The following is a 26,389-nucleotide window of genomic DNA, read 5'->3' on the forward strand; positions in this document are numbered from 1 at the left end:
ATTATCCTTCAGATCAGATGTACACACGATCATGCAAAGTTTCAATATTCTGTCTCCGACAGTCTATAGCTGATGAGGGTTGATTGATTTGATCTAAGAGAGCGCCCAACTTTTCCTGTAAACCACCTTTGCCTCGGATACGTCACTGATAAGCCCCCAGTTTCCCTTATGCCCTTCAGGCTTGCCCTGTAATCTCATATGTCCTTTTTAAGCCCCTTGCTTCATGTAAATCTCAAATTGCATTTTTGTAGCACCACACATACATTCTCTGGGACGCAAAATCTTTATAGAACAAGTCATGCTTGTCATAAACCCTAGAAGTCTTCAGTGACTCCCATTCCTTTACTTGTAACACTGATACCCCTTGCAACACTGAAGAGTTCCTCTTTGTGACCCGTAGCACGAGACTACATCCCACCGTGCAGTACCTTATCTAGGATTCCCACGACCTTGCACATCCTCAGGTGCTCGATGGGCGAGCTCAGGTTCCTGATGGGTCGAAACCGCAGGCTGCTGTAACCCTGTGAGGAAGTAAAAGTTAGAGTCAATAGTTGTGAGAAAGAAGTGATGCCTTCTCGCCCTGGGGATGAAGGTACCAATGATTTGGGAAGGGGGGGGATGTATGTCAGCAATCAAGCAGGACACAGTGCATACCTCGACCCCCCCACCACATGGAGCCAAAGGATCATGTCACACACTTCCTTAGTCTAAGCCTAAGACAGCCAGCCAAACCGACATGTGCACTTACAGTATGCACTACTGCTCCTGTGCTGTCATCATGGCTCCACCCTGTCCAGACTTGGCTGGCTCTAGCAGGGAAATAAAAATAAAATGATAATAAATTGTTTTTATTACCATTTTATTTTTCCTGTTTTCCTCAGCTGGCTCTCAGCAGGGGGAAACACTCCTTTGCCATAGCAGAGAAGCCATTGCAGCAAGCACTGTAATCTCCTACACCACTCCATGCTCCCTGGGACAGGTGCAGCAAAAAGACATGTTGGCTTGTGTGCTGTAAGACAGGGAGAAGACCATGCCCAGGAGGTCTTTCCAGCTCATGACACACAGAGTCTTGTCTTTCTCGCCCTGTCACCCCTCCCTGATCTACTCGGTTCCACAGGATCCCACAAGGCTGTCAACAGCGACCTAGTTGAATCCAGCAGCACAGCTATCAATAGTGCAGCAAGTGCACTGGGGCGCCCTGCACCCCAGTTGTGCCTATTGATACCCTTCCAGCAAAAGAGGGATGGAGGATATTTTACTTGCATTACTGCCCTTGCTTTGCCAGGGGGTTAATCTTTACAATGTCGCTCAGAGCATCCCGTTTTGTCTACCTGCAGACAACAACTAGCTATTGCTTGCCCTTAATTGACATCGATGACGTCTAGGGTTAGGAGTGCATGTCACGGATCCATCATCAATAATCTATTGCTGACCAAAAGACAGCAAGACCAAGGAACAAGAAAAGCCAACAACTTTTACTTTTGTGGGTTAACTGCTCAAAGGAGTCCACGTCAGTCATAAGAAAAACAGAACCCCCGCACAGGCAGACAGGTCTAAAGAAGGGTGCAGGCCAAGGATTGGTTAAGCCATTTCTTCAAGTCTTTAATGCTTTGGAGCTAAAGGAGCTGGGTATATACTCTAGTTCTGAAGACTGTGATTGGTAGTTGGCAGAGAAGCGAACAGTCATACTTGAATTTTGATGTTAAGCTGTTGAACTTTTAAACGTATGTAACATTTCATACTCGGCAAAAGCCCTGCTGCTAGACATGGAGTAGCTCACGGATCTGAGACAACCTGCAAGTAAGCACAGAAAACAAACATTGGCAAAGTCAATAGGGCTCGGAATGGCCCGAGCTATTGGCCTTTTAATGTGAATGTCTGTTAGCCATGTCTAGCAGCACATCTGCAGCTCAGCATGTCTTGAAGTCACTGAAAGCCCAGAATCACAGGCTGTTGAGCCGATGCAGTGTATTTTAGCCCCCCATGTTGAGTTTATTGTCCTGTCTCACCCAACACAAAAAAGCGCTATGACGTGGCCTGTGCTGGCCGCATCATAGCTCTTTTTTCAGTGACATTTGCTCGCTCCATCGTCTGGCTCATATTCTTTGTCACTATTTTTACCAACTTTGGTCACACCAATTTTGTCACACCATTCAGGAGTTAGCACAGCTGAGGGGTAAGGGTGTAACCCTGTACTCGCCCGTAGGGCGACCAAGTGCTTCCATAGTAAAAACTACAGTTTCACGTTTTTACTGTTAGAACATATAAAATACATGTTCTGCCTGCGAAATATGTTGCACCCTGCCTTAGGGATTGGTAGGCCTGCCATGGGGTGACTTACACATTTTTCAGAAAGAGGGAGGATTGGCTTTGTCATAGCTTTCAAAGGCAGTCGGACTAGCAGTTTAAAACTGCTCTTCAAGCCTGCAATGGCAGGCTGAAAGACTCTTTTTACATGTTTCACACCCAAGGTGGAACAACCGGTGCTGCAAATCCCCGGGGTGGCTCTCCAACTTAACATGCCCTGAATATCCAGGGCACCATACATCAGGGCCTTACAGTTAAGTTAACCTACGCCAGTTGCGTACAGCCAATGTTTTATAAATAGATAAATACACATTTGGGGTTAGGGCACTGGCACTGAGGTCTGGTTAGCAGGCCTCAATCCACTCTGAGTCAAAAAGCCAGCAGCATCAGTCCAAAAACATGGAGGCAGCCATTCAAAAAGAGGCATTTCCTTACACTAATCACTAGGATTACAATGGAGTACAATTCCAAGATTACAGACTGTGCCATGCATTCTAACTGTGGTATCAAGGCAGAGATAGGGAAATCTCCCTGAGGCTTCAAATAGAAACACTATGCAAGAAAGGAACACTAAAGAATTGTCCGCCCACAAGAATATGGATGTCTGTCCACATTGAAGGTGATTTTCCTTTGGAACCTTCTCAACTCTGGGCAACAAATGTACTAGCACTCCACAAAGAATGTAGCTACTCCTGTGTCAATTACAATTTCTATTTTATATTCAAAAGAGCACTAAAACCGCCAACGTAAGTTTGTGGAGTAGTGACACAACAGAGTGGGCATTAGCATGGGAAAATCACGTTAAAAGACCCAGGAAGCATGAAAAGGTGGTGGAAGACTTGATATGGGCAGATGTGATGCCAGAATTATCTGCAACGATACCACAAAAGACACTATCAAAGGTACACACATTCTATGCTAAACGTGTGTACTGCTGAGATTACTCACGGTGAATGGAAGGGCCTATTTGAGAACAGTATTTTGCAAATCAGGCCATGTGAGCTGGTCCAGAGAGCGGGACAATGGTTTGTAAAACACAATATTTGTATTCATGTTTGTTTTATGAAAAAATGCAAAATAAAGATATTTAAAAAACGCCATAAAAAACTCCATTCCGAAGGAACTAAGCGTTAGAAAGCTCCACCTGACTGCATTGATGGAAGTCCCTCATACGCAACGTGCAGGTGTATGGAAGTCAAAATCTAAAAGAAAACGGAGACAAGCTGAAAACTTACTCGTTTCAGAGAGTACTTTAGTATACTTTATTTCAGCTGATTTTTATTTGCAGTCAGTTTTGTTCCCCAAGGCCTCGAGACTGTCCTTGTTCCCACTGATGTATTTCCAGGCAGATTTTGCAGCCCTGCTACTTTATTTCCCAGAATCCTTTGCAGTGTACTCTACCTCTCGATCAAGAGATGTTTGAAAGATCCCTTCTCAAGTTACCTTTCCTCCTAGAGTCCTTGACAACTCCATTGTTTTCACTGATATACCCCCACCCTTCCATCACCCCATTCTCCCAAGAGGCCTCTTCAGCCCTCTGACAGTGCCGATTTACCCAGGTGGCCTTACCTCTGTAATCGAGAGTCCATTCCCCAAAGCCCGTTGCAGGTGAGAATTGAAGATTTCTTCAGCTCTTTTTAAGTACTGCGCTACTTTCCTTTTGACCGCCTCACGACGCTCCTTGTTCGATTCAACTGTCAAATGAAGAGTCACAGAATGGTGTATGGACAGTCAAACAGTCTGCATCCCCATACCCCCTTAGACAGTGCTTAGTAACACAAAATAAATAAATAAACCACAGATCTGGGTGCTACCACCCATCAATAAAGATTGACCCTTTTAAGAGAGTCAGACTGAAAACAGTGCAGCATGAAGATATGAGGGCCACCAACCTCTACGTGCCTCCAACTCTATCACTACAAGGATGCAGGACAGGCAGGAGAGATGGGCGGGTCCCGCCACACTCTCAATAGCAACCAAAAACCCAGAATGAAAGCAGATTAGCAGGAAGAGAAGAGGACTTTACCATTCGACACCTCCACACCACCCTATGTAAAACTTCATGAATAAATAGTGGACAGACACACAAGTGTACGGTGCCATACTTCATAAAACAGGGGCAAATCGGTGCTGCAATGCTGCAAACTTACGGCCAAGAAAAAAGAGGGGTTTCTACTGACACTATGGGCAGAAAGGATCACGTCTAACAGCCCCCAAAATCTTTTTTTAGAAAGAGTTACACCACCCTTCTCCACCATCCAGGATGTACAGAAAGCAGTGATGTATAAGGGTATATGGAGATGTAACATCTGTTTATGTTTTGGGGATCTGTATAGTGCATGGCTGCCCGAGGGCTTCCCAGCATCTTGCAGCACATTCCCCTTTCCCAGAGCGCAAAGCAAACAGGCGCACCAGAGGAACATTCCATCAAATCCCCTTCACACATATCCCCACAAGCCCAGAATACAGTGGAACCAGAGAGAGAAGTCTACGTGTTCCGGGCCTGCAGGAGTACCACTCTACGTCCAGGTGACCCTCTCGCCAGTATCCAAGAATAAATAGGCGCCAGGTGAAAGATGAGGCATGGAGTTATATGCGCTGGCCGACACACAACTCTTCCCAGAACCCTATAATAAACTGAAGCCCTGCAAATCATGGGAAGGGTTTTTGCATTCCATCATCCCAGTAACACCCTCACCAGAACCCCAGAATAAACAAGGGCACCAGAGAGCAATGGATGGGGCGGGACCATCCCTTTTATCCTTCATACAATCCTTTCCAGAATTTCAGAATTTAGGTGCCCCAGTAGATATATGTGTGTGTGTGTGTGTGGGGGGGGGGGGGGGGAACCATTTGTAATCTCTCCACCACCATTGACAAAACACAATTATAAATAAGGGCGTTGCATAAAGATGGGGGACAGTCTGTACCATCCTTTACACTCCCCTGAATCCCAGAATTCAGGGGCAGCAGCAAGAGAAGAGAATATGCGTCAGGCATTCATAATTCTATACCACTATTTACAAATGCCTCAAATAAACAAGGGCACAATAAAGATGAGAGCGCGGGATGTACGATCCTTTGACCCTTCATACAATCCTTGCTAGAATCGCAGAACATAGGTGCCCGAGGAGATATTTGTGTGTGTGTGGGGGCACCATTTGTAATCCATCAACCCACCATTTACAAAACACAATGATTAATAAGGGCGTTGCTTAAAGATGGGCGACAGTCTGTACCCTCCTTTACCCGTCCCTGACATCCCAGAATTCAGGGGCAGCAGCAAGAGAAAGATATATCCGTCAGGCATTTATAATTCTATACCACCACTTACAAATGCCTAAAATAAACAAGGGCACAACATAAAGACGGGAGCGCGGGCTGTACGATTCTTGGACCCTCCATACCATCCTTGCCAAAATCCCAGAATACAGGTGCCCCATAGAGATGTGTGTATGAGTGGGGCATGTTTTATAATCCCTGTACCGCCCTTTATGAACCCCAGAATAAACAAATGCACCACATTAATATGGGGCAAGGTGTGCCATCCACTGACCCTCCATACCACCCTCATGTGAATCCCAGAATACAGGTGCCCATCGACATATGCATGTGGGGACGTCACCACTATTTACAAACCCCTAGAATAAATAAAGACACCGTGCTCCGACCCCTCCATCCCATCTTTGCCAGAATCCCAGAATGCAGGTGCCCCTGAGAAATGTATGTTTGTGTGTGGGGTATCATTCATAATGCATACCCCACCATTTATAAAACCCCAGGATAATCAAATCACCGACTAAAGATGGGGGCAGGCTGTACCATCCTTTAACCCTCAAATACCATCCTTTCCTGAATCCCAGAGTGAATGTGTCAGAATACAGGTGTCCCATTGAGATGTGTGTGTGGGGGGACCATTCATAATCCCTATACCACCATTTATAACCTCGGAATAAAAAAAGGCACCAAATAAAGTTGGTGGCAGGGGTGTCCATTCTTTGACCCTCCATATTACCCTCCCCTAAAACTCAAAATACGGGAATACCAGTGAAATAGGTAAATGAGTGAGCGTGTGCGGGGACCATTTTCATACAACCATTCCCTGACTTAGTAAAAAAACATTAATGTGAGGGGTGGAGGGAGTATCACCATGTGTCTCTCCAAACCACCTTAGCTACAATCCCAACATACTTCGGGATCCCACACAGGGATGTGTGTCCAATTCAAGCCAAGAACCCCAAACAGCACAGGTTTTCAGATTAAACAGGGATAAAGTGGGAGGGGTTTGTGTTTTCACCAGGCTCTTCCCTTAACTTCCACGCTTCATTTTAATCTTCTTTACTCCTCACATTGCGCCTGTAGTAGAATGTGACTTTAAACTCCCAGGGTACTTCCATTCGCCTTTGTTTCTAGTGGTTATTTAGAAGTCGTTGTCTAACATTTTGTAACGTGTTCTGATTTTTCCTACTGGCCAAACGCCATTTTCCATTTCACTGCATTTTGGGAAAAACAGAAGTGTGTGCAGATAATTTTATAGTTGAAAGGTCTTATGTAATCTGTGCACAGCCCTGACCATCCATGCATCTGTTAGTCTTTTCCTTCGGTTGCCTCTTTCTGTGTCAGACTCATCTTTGTCTCGGAGAGGGTAAGATAGGCCTCTCCCATTCCAAGTAATAGCTCACACTAGGATGCCATTCCAAGATACATATTGGAGCTTTTAATGCGAAACGTTGCAGGGTTCTAAAAAGACATCTTGTTTTTTTTGTCATATTTTATCATCTATTAGATATGTTGTAACTGGGTGCAGTCTTCAGGCGACATTCAAGATGGCTGCACTTCTGTGAGCTCCTGGAGTGCTCGTGCGCTTCACAGAATCTTACGATCTATTTTCTCTTCCTGGAGATTTTATTTTTATAGTCTCTAGGTCACCGAGGTGTGCAGTGCATGAGGGTTCACGTTTTAGGTTTCTTACTTTAGCCTAAAGAAGTGTTTTATGACCGTCACACTTTCATACAAATGTCAGTCAGCCACCATTTTGCTTTTTCTGTAATGCTGAGCATAGGCAATAATTTTATCCATAACAGCTCTTAAAATTAGGTACAATATATATATTCTAAAATTATCTTTCTATTTGAAAGCTTTTTACTGCTTACATCCCTGAAACAACGTCGAGGTCAGTTTTTCTTTCTCCTACTGGTCCGCCATTTTGTGAGCTTCTCATTTTTATAATATGATGAATATTTAATATTAACTTGAATGAAGTATTTACCTATAATGTATTCTTCTATTGGATTATATGTTTGCTGGAGAAATTTCATGTTCTACAAATTTTGGGGGTTAATATCTTTTGCACAACACATCTATGGAGTGCTATTGTAATATGCTTGTACTGCTAGCACTTTGCCATACTTATTAAAGGTTGCTTATGGAAAGTTCCAAACTATTATTGAAAGTTTCAAAACTGATACTGGGAAAATATCGGATTTACAGATTATTAGTAAACCCTAATCTTTAACATATCATGCAAAGCAGAAAAGACAATAAAAAGAATCCTGCTTCTATTGCTGCATCTAATAATCTTGTTCTCTATAAGATCCATGACATAATACTAGCAATACAACCTTTCATGAAAGCTACCAACGCTAAACTGCAACCAATTGAGGATCGATGGGTTCATATGGAGCATAGAATAACGGAAATAGAGCAGCAAGTTAATGATGTTCAAAACCTTTCACCTAAAGTTTCTAAATTGAACAAAAAATCTTGCAACTTCAAAATTATGTTAAAGCTTTGGGGAATAAAAATTGGAGAAATATTCTACACTAAGGGGCAGATTACGAGTTAGAAGGTCCGACCACAGCACCACCGTTGCGGTAGTCAGGAAAACGCCACCCAGCCCAATTACTTCTTGAATGCCGTATTCTAAGAAAAATGCTGGGCTGCCGGTGTTGTCTCAGCAGTGCCATGGCAGTGGCATGCTTTGGCTCACAGAAAGAGCCTGAAGCCTATGCCATGGCCACGCCGCTTGCACGTTGGTGCACTGTGCACCATGTCGTACATGGCCCACAGTGCACGCATGATAGTGCATGCAAAGGGGGCACAACATGTTGTGCCCTCATGAATGTCCTTGCATGGGGACATTTGCCCTGTCTGGGGACCCTTACCCGCTTTTCCACTGACCTTTTCATGATGGGGTCTTCGCAATGAAAAGGTCGGTAGAAAGGCAGGTCAGCAGAGGCACGGCAATGCCGGCATCGGCACTGTCTCCATTCCCTGTCTCTTTCTGCCCCGCCGGGTTCCGGGATCCTGGCAGTGGCGGAAGTCTAGCACCAGGCTTGTGGCAGTCTAACTGCCTACCACGTAATCAGGCAGTCGGATCGACGAGGAGGCAGCGGTCGGACCGCTAGCGCTGGTATGCCGATCTTGGGACAGCCGTAATCTGCCCCTTAGTGCGCTGAAGGATGTTGAAGGCGAGCACATCATAACCTTCCTCCAAAAATTTCTTTTAAATCTGCTTAGTATTTTTCACAGTCACCACCATTTAACTTGCAGTGAACACATTGACTTGTCAAACAATCATCTGCTCAATCAAAGCTTTGTGTAATTATCCTTCTTTTTGTTGAATACACTGATTTCCTTCCTGTTATCAAGTCTGTCAAGGAAAAGAAAAAGTTGTCTTGGCCTTGCCACAATATTTATATTTCTCAAGATTTGTCTACTGCAACCAATTGCAAAAAGAAATCATTTTTGGCTCTCTGTCCTATGTTCAGACATTATAAGATATGATATTATACATCCTTGTTTGTGCAACATCAGGCGCAAAGGCGTTACTAGATCTTATGAGGATCCACTTACATTGAAGTAGTATTTAACTGCTATGTCTCCAACCTCGATGGATATTCTCCATTTCAAATTCATAAATATCTAGTCTTTCAATATTTTGTAGCTCTGGGGGTTATGTTGAGATGTTGCTATTGAATGCATTTCTGTGTGTTCTATTGTCAGCTCAGGGATCTAGCCCTTAATCTGATCGTCTGCTCCAATATTTCTGGCAATAAATGCAATTCTAAGGAAATAAAATTATCTGCTTATGCCAATGATCTTTTATTAGGTATGTCCAACCCCTCTTCCTCACTGTTCCACTTTTTAGAGTGGGTTAATATATACTCAAAGGTTTCAGGTTACAAATCTAACAAATAAAACCAAAGTAGAACCATTAAATGTTTTTGTACTAGTAACATGTTTTTAAGCTTCTAACTATGTATGGGCTCTCTGTCAAATTAAAAATGTTGGGACATGGTTTGCTACAAATCTCAAGAAGACTAAAGAGTTAAATGTTTCATCCTTGAAAGATAGAGTCCTCGCTCTGTCAGCTATTTGGTCCACTTTACATCTGTCATGGTGGGGTAGTCTGGATACTATAAAATTATGGTTGTTACTTAAGAATAAAATGTATTAACGTTATCTAAACTTAAACAACTAAAATTAGAAGGTGGAGTTAGAATCCCTGATTTCAAATTGCATCATACCTCATTCATTATTGGAGAACGATATATATTATTTTTAGACTTCCAAGTGTTTACTCTATTATGAGTTTGTATAGAAAAGCTCTTTCTCAACAGTTTTTCTTTTCACAATACTCTCCATATGTCCATTGTTAACTATTTGAATAATTGTTTAGTTCTGAATTTCATACATAAAACTGTTTCTAACTCACTCTTTTCTGACTACACTAAACCTCAATGTATCCTTTAGTCATTACTATGGCACAACAAATGTTAAAAAAAAAATCAATACTACATCTTTCTCCTGGGAATATTGCAATAATAAAAGGAATATTCTGGATTAATCAGCTTTGAGGTGGCGTTTGTTTTACCTTATATGACACTCTAGTTGAAATATAATCTACCCGATGATTTTGTTTCCAGTATCCAATACCACAGTCAACTGCCTATCTAGTCCACCAAATAACTTCTATTAGCTTATCTGTTATCATACTATACTATTTAGTTAAAATAGAACTAAATCTGCTTTGGAACTCACTTAGGAAAGTGATCTGCAGCAACGTTTTTAAATATCTGAATTAATAATAATCTGGAAGAAACTGTTTCACCCTTCCATGCCTCTAGTCTTTGCACAATCTTTCATTTCTACTTATAATAAATTATTGATTACTCCTATGCGAATTGTAGAGTTTCACCGTAATGATTCCAATTTATGTTGGTCCTGTACTAAAGAAACTGGTACATTACTGTGCATGTTATTCCAGTGCACTAATGTTTAACAAAATTGGGAACAGCTTTGAGTTAAATATTCAACAATATTTAAGTTGTCGTCACGGTTAACATTTAACCCGTTCCGTGCTACCGAAGGATAATCTTCTCTATTATCACCTCTTTCATTTCATAGTAAGATTTCATGTCATTACCATATAATTTGATTCATCAATGTTTTTTGTTATATAAAACGTTCTCTATTGCTTCATGATGATAATTCTTTATGTACATTTTATATACTTTATGCTTGTATTTCCTTCTCTTTTTACTTCAATAAAATCTTATTAAACAAACTAAAAAAACATGTTATATCTAGGCTTAATGGACATTGCATACAAATGGATACTGTAAACGAATTAAGATTACAACTATGCAGACTTTATAATGCATTATTGATGATTTTGAATGAGGTCTTTCACTCCAAAACCTTGGTAAATAAATCCGCTGTTAATATGGTTTATGGAAAGCAGTGGAGGATATGCATGTGTACTGTTTTTGTGATCTCAGGAAGCCTTTTCTTACTTGGAGGTACTAGTGCGTTCTAGAATGTCTTCCCAAGAATTCAATCTTCCTAAGGCCCTCCACCTTTGACTAAATACATCCAGCAGGGTCCTATCTCCCCAAACATTAGTTTTAGTACCATGGATTCCATCTTGGTATCTCTCCCCCTACAGTGGAAGACCAGGGTCACCCCATACCCACCATGCCTCATACCTTGAATGCCCCCCAAGAGCAGGTCCACTCCGTACTTATAGTGGTTAAAGGCGGCCTCGTAGTCCTCGCCGACATCCCTTTCCAGTGCCAAGCGGATCTGCTTGGCAGCGTCCACCAGATAGTCCCGCTTGGCACCCAGAGCTGAGCCTTTCGGCATGCTCTGCATGTCAGAGGAGCCACCGGTTGACACGCGGCTACGGATCTGCTCAATGTACACACGGGCCTGGGACAGTGCTTTGGAGCAGGTCTCAGCCTCTGGGCCAGGATGGCCCTCCATACAGCTCCGGTTCATCTCCGCTTCTGGCTTTTCCGGACTGCCTCCTGCCCGTCCATCATGATGCAGCCCACCCAACGGGTCTTTTCACCTATTAAGATAAGAGAAACTCTTGGATATAAATGTGCATTTATATAATTTTGTCACTCCATACCTACAGGCTTTTACTACAGCAATTTACACTCTGGAGTGTTTATTTACACATTTACCACTCTCTGGAAAACACAGCACATCCACCCATTCGGGAAACACACACATGCCTAGTATGCCTCACTCTCCAGCCACAGATGTTCACACTCATACCAGGTAAGAAGACACCGTCACCTTCCCTAGTTACATCCCCCCAATAAAGGTTCTACTCTTGAGTTAGCAGCTTAGGAAACCATAAGTGGGTAACTACATTATGCTAACAGGTGTGGGGACAATCCCAGCACCCTGCAAGTTGCGTTCAAGTCTATGTACCCTAGTAGGCTGTGGCTGATGTTTCCAACTGATACATTTATGTCTAAGAAGAGCTTCAGTGTGATAAAGTCTTTGAGTGCACTAACTCTTCACTTTTATCTTGACACTTTTCTGTGGGGTTGGTAACCCTTAGTGTCACACTGTCTATTTTCAATTAACTGTTTAAAGGAGTCAGCGGTCCGGGGCCAGAAGCTCCTCTCAATCCTCTGTGCCTCACGTGGGCCACCTAACACAGAGACAAAGGGAATCTGCCCACCTGCTCCTCAAAAAGGCCTAGACTAGAGCCTGCCCATTTTGTTTAGAGGTGTAGGAAGGTATTTAAAAAGAATATCTCTCAAACGGGTATGAAGATCCTCTGAATCAGTTGATGTTTGGACATTTAATTTATTTTCTTTACAGTTTTTCCCATTTTCTACTTGCATGAACGTGCACTGGCCTAAAATAATTGTATATGGAGTGAAATGTAAGGAAATTATAGAACATGTTCAAAGATATACATGCATTGTCTACAAAAATGTAGGTGTGTTTTACATGTAAACAACTGCGTTCAAGGTTAATTAAAACATTTCAAAATAGGTTACACTGTAAATAAGACAGAAAGTGGAGGCTCCTTCATTAATACATAGTGAGAACTGTCTTGGACTAAAAAAAATTCAGACTCAGAACAATTTAAATATGTAATACAAACAAATGGAAAAGAATATTCTTGGGACTGGTTGATTCCAAGAACTTGCAGCCGAAGAGACAAGAAACATTTAGTGTACATCTTCAGCCTTCCAGAACTTCTGCTGGCATGCTGCATCATCGAGAAACCTCTCCCCTCCCCAAAATACTGTAAAGATGGGCACAATGGTGCATTTTGGGGCGAAGCTTTCACACACAATGGCTAATGATCGGTTGCTTTCGACATGGCAGTCATGTAATAATACAAAACTTTCATGGTGTGCCAAGTTAACTTAACCATCCTCCCATAGATGTGGAGGTTCATTCGTTTAGAGAAAAATTTAAAACAACATTGCATTTTTAGCAAAAGATTCCAAAAAATGGGCAAAAAGACTGTTCAAAAAGATAATAAAACACTGGAGGCTACTAAACACAGGAAAACTCTCCCTAGAGAAACCTATGTTTTCATACAAGAGGGGGGAAGGAGTCGCAAGACATGTTAATACACACTAGACCAAAGAAAGAACCTACTAACATGTATTTAACAAGCATGTGGGGCTTATCAAAGATAGTAGGGCACTACCCCTTTGGAAGATGTAGATTGTGCCATCTGGCAGAACGAACGAAGACACTGGAACTGTATTTACAAAAACTGTGGGTCTTACAAAATGCACGAATTGTAACTCAACACTAGTAGAATAAATGATTACATTATCATACCTACTTAAGTATGTATGGATGACATGCAGGAAGGTCAAAACACACACATGCAAACATTATAGTAACTTATGACGCAAGCACAATACCACAAAAATGACCAACCACTATCTAAGCATGGATCACATGGTCAATTACCTGAATTGGGTCATTATTGAACAACTGAGGGTTCTGTGTAGGGTTTCACGTATACAGGAAGAATGGCGCCTAGCCTGGTAGCGGTGGGTTCTAGTAATAAGCAACAACGATACAGTGCTACAAGGTCAGAGGAGACCCCAATAACCTATGAAGGGAGTGGCAAGGGCCCACTCAGTGAATACAACAAAAGTCCTGTGCACACGTTATGGTAGGTACATATAAATGTCTGACATCATAAGCGAAAAGAATTTCTAGCGAATGAAACAAGGTAGACACAATTGAGTGGTTTCTTTCAAAATGAAATGTATTAGACCTTCCTTTCGGGAAGGATGACATCAAACAACCAGCCGACACATGTTTCGTCAAGCGGGCAGTGAACCCGCGACTCTTCAGGGCTGGGGGTAGAACAAAAAAACATGGTACAGTATGGAAAATATACATATGAAGCATTGGCTACATAGAGGTGAATAGCGCAGAAAACACCTCCTGTGAGTGGAAGTCCTAAAAAAGTGAAAACGACATAAGAAAAATGGTAATGGTGACATCACACAATTAATAGAATAAAACCATAGTGTGGAGATTCAAGACTAAAAAGTCAAAATGGTACTGCAAGCAAAGAAAGAGAGAACAACTCAGGACATGGTTGAACAGAGACACCTGAGATAGATATAACTCAGCTAATGTAGTGCTATAAAACAAAAAGAGCAAAAATTGTGGCGTGGCGCGTGAAACATTTGGAATACGACATGAGTGAAAAATAACAGATCGTAAATAATACAGGCATATTAGCTGGACATTCAAACTTTCTAACGTATAAACAAATGATGCTAGCAAATAGAAACTCTCTCTCATATATATATATATATATATATATATATATATCAGAAAATGGTAGGAGCTGACAAAAACCCAACCCAAAATTGTCATGGACGAGCGATTAATCGGACTAAAAGTCAAGAACCAGAAATTTAGGAGACGGTAACCAATATTCAACAAATTCTACATGCGGAGTCATTTTAGAGAATGAACAAATCAATGTGTTGGAGTCAAGACATTAAAACCGACAGTTTCAATATTAACTGATGAGATCCTCCTATCCTTTTAAGGGTCGAAAAGTCGTCAATAACCTAACAGAGACAGACAATGTTCTTTAAACTGTGATACAATAATTAATTCTCTGTATCCTCATTGTACTGAATAAAAATTGCTGTCTCTTTAATGAATCAACCAATACACTTTAAATGTTTATTTTCTACTTGACCTTTTTCTTTGAGATTTCGGTTTGATTACACACCTGGGGTCTACCTATTTTCTATTTACTCTTTCCTTGCGTCCTTTAAAAAAAAACACTCAATATTGTTTATCTAAATAATTTTTGTTCAATAAAAATTTGGTTCAGCTGAACTGTAGTTTCTGACAAAAATACTGGCTTTGCTACCATTGTTCTTACAGAGTGTAGCTGAATGACACTGTTCGATTTACATGATTTGGTGCCATTTAAGATTGATTCCACAAAGAAAGTTGTGTGATAGAACTTATTCTGAAGAAATGTATTATATGTGAACGCCTGTTCCAAGGATTACTTGATACCCCTGTTCACATGGACATAAGGGTTGCGCTTGTTTTTGTTTAAACATGTCTACTGTCTTAGGCAGGCTCGAAAAGACACAAGAAAGAAACTCTGTCAGACACAGATGCTGGCTGCACACACTGGCAACAAAACTCACTAAAATGTTGAAGTTGTGAGCTGTGCCTGCCTGCACAAGGTGATTGACTCCTATCAAGCTCATCAGGTCCGACTGAATGCAACAGACGACCTGGAAGGCATGCTTCATGCTGTTTGACAGGAAGAGGAAAAGCCTTGAGTGGCCACTTGAGAATACTGCACAAGAACTTTCAGACTGACTGTAATTTGTGAGATATGTCATATTTGTGGTTGCACAAGAGGGCTTGTAATTTCATTAGCAAATGCAAATATCAAGCCAGGGTGTGGCCTGCATAGTGTGAAGGTTGACTGACAATTTCCTTGAGACCTAAGGTACAGAGGTTTCTGGTGAGCTCTGAAGCTGGTGGAGCCTGTTCGGTCAACCCAAGTGATGAAATTACCTACTGGAAGGATTCCCTAATTGTGGACTGAATATGTAAGGCAAGGATATCTCCCAAGAAGGGCATCATAATCTGGGTGATGATATATCACAGCTGTGATAAGAAGCTGTGATGATTACTCGTACACCGTGTAGTCAGGTCCACAAGTAAGATAAGTCAGGCATTACTTTGCAGATAGGTTTTGTAGAATAGATTAATGCTGCCCCTCCTCCTATCTTTGTAACTCTGCTTGTGTGAAGAAGTTTAAAGTCAGGAAGAAGTAGATAGACAAGATGGTAACTGTCGATGAGCCACGTCTTTGTGAGGCCGAAAAAGTGACAGCCTTTCTCTGCTATGAGTTCTCGTGTATCAAGATTACATTACAGGAATAAAAAAAATTATGTCTTTTGTTTTTCTCTGTGCCAGGACAAATATAATATGAACAAATAAACAGAGATACAGACTGAAACAGATAAGTTTGGTTCAAACATACAGATGTGTATTTAGAGATATCCTGAACTGGAGTCAGTAAGCTGAATGGAGAGGAGGAGCAAGTTCCAAAATGTAGCTGCCTGAAAGGAGAAAAGGCTGATGCCTTTCCGATAGCGACAGACTTTGGGAAACTGTGAGAAGTCCAACAGAAGACTAGAAAGATCCACCACGTGGGCAGTAAGGAACCTTTTTCCTTGAAGGAAGATGGGGCCCGACGTGTGGAGCTCAGGGCAATATATAGCATAGATTTGAACAGTACTTGAAGGGATGGGTATCTAGGGTAAATTGGACAGATGTTGCGAGATGTTCGTGCATGTAGGGGGCTTAAAATGAGTCTGGCAGATGCGTGTTCAATGCGAGGAGAGGACGTGTGGAATATTCATGGATACAAAGATACAGGGAGTTGCAGACAGATGAGGATTAGGTCAACAGAGCAACCTTGATCTGTGAGCAACATGAGATCGTCAAGGATGTAAACGAGGATGGACTCAGTGCTGTTTATGAGAGGAAAGCCAGCCTGGCAAGGATCCAGAAGACTGCGAGTCAAGAAAACAAGAGACCTGAGGATTGACTTTCTTTAACAAAATGTTGACGGCAAGGGTCAGACACACAATTAATGTTGATATTTAGCAAGAGTTGGGTGTCAAGCCACTGGTCATTTTGCGCTAAAAAGTCATTTTAGTGTCACACTAAAACTGCACTACAGTCACTAGAGGAAATTACGCTCATCCAGCAAGAGTCGGCATCTGAGATCCGGTAGCTCTTATTGCGTGGGAACCGGGAGGCAGGCTGGACCAACTGAAATATGCTGAGTTTAGCAACATCCATGTAGTGAAGGGGCTTTCTTATTTTGACTTCCAGCGGGCCCAAAACATAGGTCGAATTCAAGGGGACATCAGCTCTCCTTTTGTTTGAGTATGATCCTGCCCGAGAGCTATCTCGAGACTATCACCGACATGTCAATGCAAAGGGTATAACCAAAGACACGCAGCTGGTTACCTCTTCCCACCTACTTCAGGGCCAGACTGGCCTAAAAGGGCACCGGGCGTTTCCCCGGTGGCCCGCCAGGGTAGGGCCAGTTTTAGACCCCTGGTGGGACGTTTTTTTGTTACCGGGGGTCGGCTTTACAGTGTAGCTGCAATATCGTTCCCCTGCAACAAAAGCAGCACGAAGCTTTCGGGGACAACACCCCTTCCCCCGGGGGAACACCAAATTCTTTGCCAGGGTATTTCAGATCCCAGTCTGGCCCTGTTAAGAGAAACATTGGAGGCAAGTCTTTGACTTTGTTCAATCCCTGTATATATGCGATATGCATGTAAGACTGTCAGATGTATAGGTCTGTGTGAGTAGTTACACAAATAATTTAAATAGCACTCATTTTTTAAAATGTTATTCTTCAAAAGTGCTACTCATCTCAATGTTTGGTATGAGAGCGCTTTACACGACACACACACTTTATATATTGACAGTAATGCAAACGTGTGAAAATCTATATGCAGAATGTATTGCATAAAACAATGGGGATTATAAAGTCTAGGAGTCACATATCTTTACTGGTAGGTATTATATGTTAAGAGTGCATGGTCGGGGGAAACACAAACTCAGGATTTAAAACGTAAAGCTGTGCTTGGGGTTGTCTGTGGTAAAGAAAGGATATCCGAGTCAAAATCAGTAACCCACTTACCTATCTATATAAAATAAAAATCTATAATCTGCATGTACAGAATGTGCTTTGCAGGAGACTTATTTAGCCACTATGCTATCTTAGGAGTCAAAACTGACACTAAACACATTTATTTCCAGCTTCTGCATTGACCACCAGTTATATTACCATCATTGTTATCTCCTGAGATTTGCTGGCCACACAAAACGTGCCTTCTTAACATGTAGCGTTTGTGACCCATTAAGCCAGAGCAGATTTACTGTCACGTTTGTCCTTGTTGTCAATGTATTTTCGGCAGAGTTTAATTTTTTTTTACATGTTCTGTCAGTCTACATTGCATGACTCCGCCCCTCGTGATTCCACCCCCTTTCTGCCACATCTTGACCCCCAATTTATGAGTTCGGGAAATACATTTTTTAGTTACACCACCGACTACTGAGTAAAAGAAACCAAACATTGGCGCAATCACCACATCAATACAAAGGTATACATTGTTTCACAAGCAAACAGCGGTCACATTCAGACACACTTTAACCAGCTGCTGTACACAGCACGGTAATCAATATAAGAACTGATACACTAAAATGCGCGTATGTGGCTGCATTTAGACCACGCTGAAGCGCACACTCCTGCAAAACCGTGTGTTGTGTGTGGCTATAAAACAGAACCCGAGCCTTCTTCCTGGGTGCGTCCTCGGGCTTTTCTCACTGGGCACCTCACGCCTGAATCGTTGTGTGCTCTGAGGGTATACAAGAAGTTGCGGTTTATTTTTTTTTAATTATTTTATTTTATATAGCGCGGATTTTATCCGAATGTGTCAGAGCGCTTCACATTAGGCACAATAGGTTTGTGTACTCTGCCTGCGACATATGCGTTACGACCGAGGCGTACTCTGGGTCACATCAGTGATTCATACTTGACCTGCCAAGAATCAAGCAATGTTAGATCACCCATACCTGCAGAAGGCGAGAGCAGCATCTCTTCCGGGCAGCCACTACTTCCGTTTCAGGGGTCACCACCTCCGCGCGAGACGAGCTGAGCCACTGCCCTGACTTCCCTCGAGGCGCACTCGCTGTCAGTGTCCCACCCGCCTCTCTACGACGCCTCTCTTCCCTTTAGTCCCCTCCCACGTGCAGCTCAGTGCCCTTAACCTGACTCACTCTCCTGCTACCCTTAACCCCTACAGTCCTGAATACTCCCACCTCCGGTACAGTCCTTATTTTCACCTGTTTTCCGGCCCCTCCTTGTCCTCTCCCATCTGTAGTATTCCCCCCACCTTCTGCCTAAAGTGCGGTCTTCCTACCCGCGAGGCTTCCTTCCTACCGTAACACTGCCGTCACACAGCTCTAGGCTGCAGCACACGCTCGGGAAAGACCTGATTGGCTGCTGATGAGCTCATCTCTTTGTGCTCACAATAAAGCACCAATGTGCAAGCAGCACTGGCTCCATCAATGGAGCTGATCTTTACCAATGAAGGGGCGTGGGCGGGGAGGGGGCTGAGTATAGCATCATCATCAATGAGACTTATCCTCGTGGGAGGATGAAGGTCAGTGGTAGCTGAACCTTCTATAGGAGGTGGCATCCAAGATTCATCACTGGGGGTTCTGCACCATCATGGAAGTTGAAGGTCAATGAAGGCTGAGCATACCATTATTAATATGAATTGAGCATACATAAGAATCGTGGCATAATCAATAGGTCTTGAGCTTAATTGTGGACGAACTTCACACATAGGTCTGGATCCAATTCAATAGTGTCGGCGAAATCTGCATTTTTTTGTGGTTGCACTTTTGCTTTACACAATTTCATATAGTTTGTGTCCATGGGAGACTGGTTTCTAGACAATGTCTCACCGACAGATATTATCTGATCGAACAAGTCTTCTGCAGTCATCTCTTTAGACTTTATACTACGAGTAGGGAGGATATGGAATTTAATGAAAATGCACAAAAAATACCACAACTTTGCACATCCCTGCTGCAAATCATCCACAGAAATTACAGTCATCATTGGCGGCTGAAAGTCATCAATGAAGACTAAAGCGATACAAAAGGGGATGATGGACGGAGCGTTTGAACAAATCAAACACTCACCCCCAGTCAACTAATCTGGGATTAATCCATCACCATTCTTTAGTTCACTCAGCCACCCCAGTTCAGACATGGCTATATGCAAATCAGTCTGACCCTGTGCCTTGTGGGAACAGTCCAGCCCGAACTGCCAAGCCATGTCTTCCCTGGACCGGAAACAAGCATCCTGGGACCGGTTTCGGATTCATAATCCTCATCAGCCAGGCTATCTTGAATCCAGTGGCCAAGTGAACAAGGGACTCACGTCTGAGCATACCCTGCCACACTTAGGGCGAACAAAGCAATACTAAAGGGGATGATGGACGGAGCGTTTGAACAAATCAAACACTCACCCCCAGTCAACTGATCTGGGTTTAATCCATCACCATTCTTTAGTTCACTCAGCCACCCCAGTTCAGACATGGCTATATGCAAATCAGTCTGACCCTGTGCCTTGTGGGAACAGTCCAGCCCGAACTGCCAAGCCATGTCTTCCCTGGACCGGAAACAAGCATCCTGGGACCGGTTTCGGATTCATAATCCTCATCAGCCAGGCTATCTTGAATCCAGTGGCCAAGTGAACAAGGGACTCACGTCTGAGCATACCCTGCCACACTTAGGGCGAACAAAGCGATACAAAAGGGGATGATGGACGGAGCGTTTGAACAAATCAAACACTCACCCCCAGTCAACTGATCTGGGTTTAATCCATCACCATTCTTTAGTTCACTCAGCCACCCCAGTTCAGACATGGCTATATGCAAATCAGTCTGACCCTGTGCCTTGTGGGAACAGTCCAGCCCGAACTGCCAAGCCATGTCTTCCCTGGACCGGAAACAAGCATCCTGGGACCGGTTTCGGATTCATAATCCTCATCAGCCAGGCTATCTTGAATTTAGTGGCCAAGTGAACAAGGGACTCACGTCTGAGCATACCCTGCCACACTTAGGGCGAACAAAGCGATACAAAAGGGGATGATGGACGGAGCGTTTGAACAAATCAAACACTCACCCCCAGTCAACTGATCTGGGTTTAATCCATCACCATTCTTCTAGGCACTCCACACCACTGGAATCAAGCTAGCCGGGCTGATGAGAGGTGTTACCTCGAAACCGGGCCGGTCCTCGGATGCTTGTTTCCGTTCTGGGAAGGACATGGCTTTTGTAGTTCGGACTGGACTGTTCCCATGGGGCACAGGGTCAGCGCTGATTTGCATATCGCCATTGTCTAACCCAGGGTGGTGTGGAGTGGAAAAACAATGGATTTGGGCCCAGATCTTTGGACTGGGGTGAATGTGTGACATTGATCCACATTCTGTCCATCATTGTTGTATTTGCAATTACCGCTCTAAGTGTACTGGGGATGCTCAGACGTGAGTCCCAGGCACTCCACACCACTGGAATCAAGCTAGCCGGGCTGATGAGAGGTGTTACCTCGAAACCGGTCCGGTCCTCGGATGCTTGTTTCCGTTCTGGGAAGGACATGGCTTTTGTAGTTCGGACTGGACTGTTCCCATGGGGCACAGGGTCAGCGCTGATTTGCATATCGCCATTGTCTAACCCAGGGTGGTGTGGAGTGGAAAAACGATGGATTTGGGCCCAGATCTTTGGACTGGGGTGAATGTGTGACATTGATCCACATTCTGTCCATCATTGTTGTGTTTGCAATTACCGCTCTAAGTGTACTGGGGATGCTCAGACGTGAGTCCCAGGCACTCCACACCACTGGAATCAAGCTAGCCGGGCTGATGAGAGGTGTTACCTCGAAACCGGGCCGGTCCTCGGATGCTTGTTTCCGTTCTGGGAAGGACATGGCTTTTGTAGTTCGTACTGGACTGTTCCCATGGGGCACAGGGTCAGCGCTGATTTGCATATCGCCATTGTCTAACCCAGGGTGGTGTGGAGTGGAAAAACGATGGATTTGGGCCCAGATCTTTGGACTGGGGTGAATGTGTGACATTGATCCACATTCTGTCCATCATTGTTGTGTTTGCAATTACCGCTCTAAGTGTACTGGGGATGCTCAGACGTGAGTCCCAGGCACTCCACACCACTGGAATCAAGCTAGCCGGGCTGATGAGAGGTGTTACCTCGAAACCGGGCCGGTCCTCGGATGCTTGTTTCCGTTCTGGGAAGGACATGGCTTTTGTAGTTTGGACTGGACTGTTCCCATGGGGCACAGGGTCAGCGCTGATTTGCATATCGCCATTGTCTAACCCAGGGTGGTGTGGAGTGGAAAAACGATGGATTTGGGCCCAGATCTTTGGACTGGGGTGAATGTGTGACATTGATCCACATTCTGTCCATCATTGTTGTGTTTGCAATTACCGCTCTAAGTGTACTGGGGATGCTCAGACGTGAGTCCCAGGCACTCCACACCACTGGAATCAAGCTAGCCGGGCTGATGAGAGGTGTTACTTCGAAACCGGGCCGGTCCTCGGATGCTTGTTTCCGTTCTGGGAAGGACATGGCTTTTGTAGTTCGGACTGGACTGTTCCCATGGGGCACAGGGTCAGCGCTGATTTGCATATCGCCATTGTCTAACCCTGGGTGGTGTGGAGTGGAAAAACTATGGATTTGGGCCCAGATCTTTGGACTGGGGTGAATGTGTGACATTGATCCACATTCTGTCCATCATTGTTGTGTTTGCAATTACCGCTCTAAGTGTACTGGGGATGCTCAGACGTGAGTCCCAGGCACTCCACACCACTGGAATCAAGCTAGCCGGGCTGATGAGAGGTGTTACCTCGAAACCGGGCCGGTCCTCGGATGCTTGTTTCCGTTCTGGGAAGGACATGGCTTTTGTAGTTCGGACTGGACTGTTCCCATGGGGCACAGGGTCAGCGCTGATTTGCATATCGCCATTGTCTAACCCAGGGTGGTGTGGAGTGGAAAAACGATGGATTTGGGCCCAGATCTTTGGACTGGGGTGAATGTGTGACATTGATCCACATTCTGTCCATCATTGTTGTGTTTGCAATTACCGCTCTAAGTGTACTGGGGATGCTCAGACGTGAGTCCCAGGCACTCCACACCACTGGAATCAAGCTAGCCGGGCTGATGAGAGGTGTTACCTCGAAACCGGGCCAGTCCTCGGATGCTTGTTTCCGTTCTGGGAAGGACATGGCTTTTGTAGTTCGGACTGGACTGTTCCCATGGGGCACAGGGTCAGCGCTGATTTGCATATCGCCATTGTCTAACCCAGGGTGGTGTGGAGTGGAAAAACGATGGATTTGGGCCCAGATCTTTGGACTGGGGTGAATGTGTGACATTGATCCACATTCTGTCCATCATTGTTGTGTTTGCAATTACCGCTCTAAGTGTACTGGGGATGCTCAGACGTGAGTCCCAGGCACTCCACACCACTGCAATCAAGCTAGCCGGGCTGATGAGAGGTGTTACCTCGAAACCGGTCCGGTCCTCGGATGCTTGTTTCCGTTCTGGGAAGGACATGGCTTTTGTAGTTCGGACTGGACTGTTCCCATGGGGCACAGGGTCAGCGCTGATTTGCATATCGCCATTGTCTAACCCAGGGTGGTGTGGAGTGGAAAAACGATGGATTTGGGCCCAGATCTTTGGACTGGGGTGAATGTGTGACATTGATCCACATTCTGTCCATCATTGTTGTGTTTGCAATTACCGATCAATGAAGACTAAGCATTATTGTTTAGCTGCGTTTTACAGCCTCATAGAGCAGAGGACAGTGGCCAGTTTGGGGAGGTCGATGATAAGTCTGGTGGCTGTGGACAGGGTGAATGCTGTCTACACAGGGCAACATACACAGGATGACACTAGAAGAGACAAAATGACATGCAGCGGAGAGGCCTTTTCTTGCGTGCTAAGTGAAGAGAACTTACCAAGGGACTGCTGGTGGGTCTACCAGACCCCTCACCTTCCATTCCTTGGAAGAAAATATATTGTTGATGTGTGATACTGAAGGCATTGTTGATATCAAAGAAGGAGTGGATAGTCCTAGGTACATTGCCCAATAAGCTCATAAGTGCTAGACACAAAAATTGTTTCATTTGTATACTGGGCGTTCAGTCCCCATTATTCTGTCCTTTTCCACTGCACAGTTCCCATTGCAGCCACATTTCACCGTACATCCCACAATACTGCATCACAGAGCATCAGCAGACCCAAAAAATTAACATTGCATGTAGCTATCATTTACAAAATATAATTCGACAATTACATAGGTGGCATATGTACCATGACTGGAGTGACATTGTTTATTGCAACATTCACTTTTCACTCGGGAACGTGCATTGCAAATGTCATCATGCCACACACAACATCTTTAAACCACAATTCTGTGACAGATGGCACGCCCTCACCTGTGATGTACCAGGCATAGGTCTTTGTACACATCAAAATACATAGAATGTGGAGAGCAAAACACCAAATATAATACACTATTGCCAAGTGCCAAATATGACTGAATGGGTACAGACAGGGCATGTTTAAGATCACAGGGTTACCACATTGACTACCTAAAACCGCCATCACCACCAGCTACAGAAACATTTCGAATGACCAGCGTGTAAACACAGTAGCATTAAATGAAGTGATTGTAAACTACAACTGCCACTGTGCATTAGACTACTGTACAAACACCGCCTCACCTGTCGACATCGGCACTGCAATCCCCGACTGCAGCAAGATCCAGAGGAAAGACCGCCCCCACCGCCCAGGAGGAGGACTCCCCATCGCACACTAGAGCTCCCTCCAACTCTCCAGCACGAGCTACACCCTCTCCAACACCGAACACCTCCACTTCCAGATACGGACCTGCCCCAGAACCACCCTCCGAGGCACCCTTGCCTACAGACTCCCCCGGACCCTGCGCTCTTTTCACCACCACCATTGCCAACCTCATCGCACCCCACTCCATCGCCTCCATGGACTACATACTCATCAGAGACCTCAACTTCCACCTCGACAACTGCAGCGACCCCGGCTCCACCGCCCTCCTGAACAACCTCTCCAACCTCGGACTGAAGCAGCTCGTCACCACCCCCACCCACAAGGCCAGACACATCCTCGACCCCATCTTCGCAGGAGGGACCAACATCCACTTCAGCCACAACTCATAGCCCCTCTGGACAGACCACCACTGCGTACACTTCTCCATCAGCACAACCGCCGCGCGCAAGCCCGCCCCAAGCCCACCACAAAGAAACTGGAGCAAAGTCACAGAAGAGGACTTCAACTGTACCCTCGTCCTCAACATACCCTGCACCACGACCGACGCCAACTCCGCAGCCACGGAACTACACCACTGGATCTTAAGCTGCGCAGACAAGCTCGCTCTGCTCCACCGCCCGACAGACAATGCCCTCTGAAGGCCACCTGGTTCTCCACTGACGTCCAAGAAGGTAGAAGCTCATGCCTACGGCTTGAGAAACTATGGAGAAACAGCAAAACCACTGAGGACCAGTCCACCTACAAGCATGCCATGACAGAATACCACCAACTTATAAGAACCACCAAGAGGACCCTCACGGGAACAAAATCCTCACCAACAGCAGCAACTAAAAGGAATTCTTCAACATCATCCAGCAGTTTACCAAACCTCCCAGTAAAGCCACGGACATCACATTGTCCCATGACCTCTGCAACAAACTCGGCTCCTACTTCCACCTAAAGATCAAGGCCCTCTACGACAACTTCAGTGAACAGACTCCAGAAACCACCCTCCCCTCCAGCAATGACAGCCAGCCCACCATCACCACCTGCACACCGGTCACCACCGAAGAGACCACAACGACCATGAAAAACACCCCCTCAGGAGCCCCCATGGACCCCTGCCCGCCTCACATTTTTCACAGAGGCGCCATCGCGCCCGAACTCCGCCCCATCATCAACGCCACCTTCGAAGTCAGCATCTTCCTCGACGACTTGAAGCAGGCTGAGGTCAAGCCTCTCCTCAAGAAACCCTTGGCCGACCCGACAGACCTGAAAAACTACCAGTCCATCTCTCTCCTTCCCTTCACAGCGAAAGTCTCAGAATATTTGTCGGCACACAACTAACCACCATCATCGAAGATAACGCCATACTCGACTTCCCAATCTAGATTCTGCAGCAACCACAGCACCAAGACCGTCCTACTCGCCGCCACCGACGAAATCCGCATGCTACTCGACCAGTGACATACCACGCCCTCATCCTGCTAGACCTCTCCGTGGCCTTCGACACCGTATCTCACTGCACTCGTGCAACGAGACTCCACCACACAAGCATACAAGAACTCGCTCTTGACTGGATCCGCTCTTTCCTCACCGGCAGAACCCAATGGATCAGACTCCCACCCTTGCTCTCCGAGCCCACAGAGATCAGCTGCGGTGTACCCCAGGGATCTTCGCTCAGCCCCACGCTCTTCAACATCTATGTGGCCCACCTCGCCGCCATCGTCAGACAGCATGGGCTCGGCATTGTATCCTACGCCGATGACACCCAGCCCATCTTTTCCATCACTAAGAACCCCGAAGACACCAGACTCAGCTTCCAAGAAGGAATGAAGGACGTC

General features: G+C 44.7%; 1 protein-coding gene across 2 annotated transcripts in view; it reads right to left on the reverse strand.

Annotated features, from left to right (window-relative positions):
- The window catches only part of RPS6KL1 (ribosomal protein S6 kinase like 1), a 92,880-nt gene extending 73,758 nt beyond the window's left edge, over window positions 1-19,122 (reverse strand). The window contains exons 1-4 of one of the 2 annotated variants that reach the window (XR_013600908.1): window positions 18,748-19,120; window positions 11,298-11,662; window positions 3,877-4,001; window positions 429-521 (exon numbers count right to left, since the gene is read on the reverse strand). Coding sequence is in view for 1 of the 2 variants with exons in the window: in XM_078659903.1 (XP_078516029.1) it covers window positions 429-521; window positions 3,877-4,001; window positions 11,298-11,589 (510 nt within the window). In the remaining variant the exon portion in view is untranslated. Of the gene's footprint in view, window positions 1-428; window positions 522-3,876; window positions 4,002-11,297; window positions 11,663-18,747 lie in introns of both variants that reach the window. The other variant, XM_078659903.1, reaches the window with a different exon arrangement.
- Between the last annotated feature and the right edge of the window lie 7,267 nt (window positions 19,123-26,389).

This window comes from Lissotriton helveticus, chromosome 9 (assembly GCF_964261635.1).
Source record: "Lissotriton helveticus chromosome 9, aLisHel1.1, whole genome shotgun sequence".
Taxonomy (NCBI): domain Eukaryota; kingdom Metazoa; phylum Chordata; class Amphibia; order Caudata; family Salamandridae; genus Lissotriton; species Lissotriton helveticus.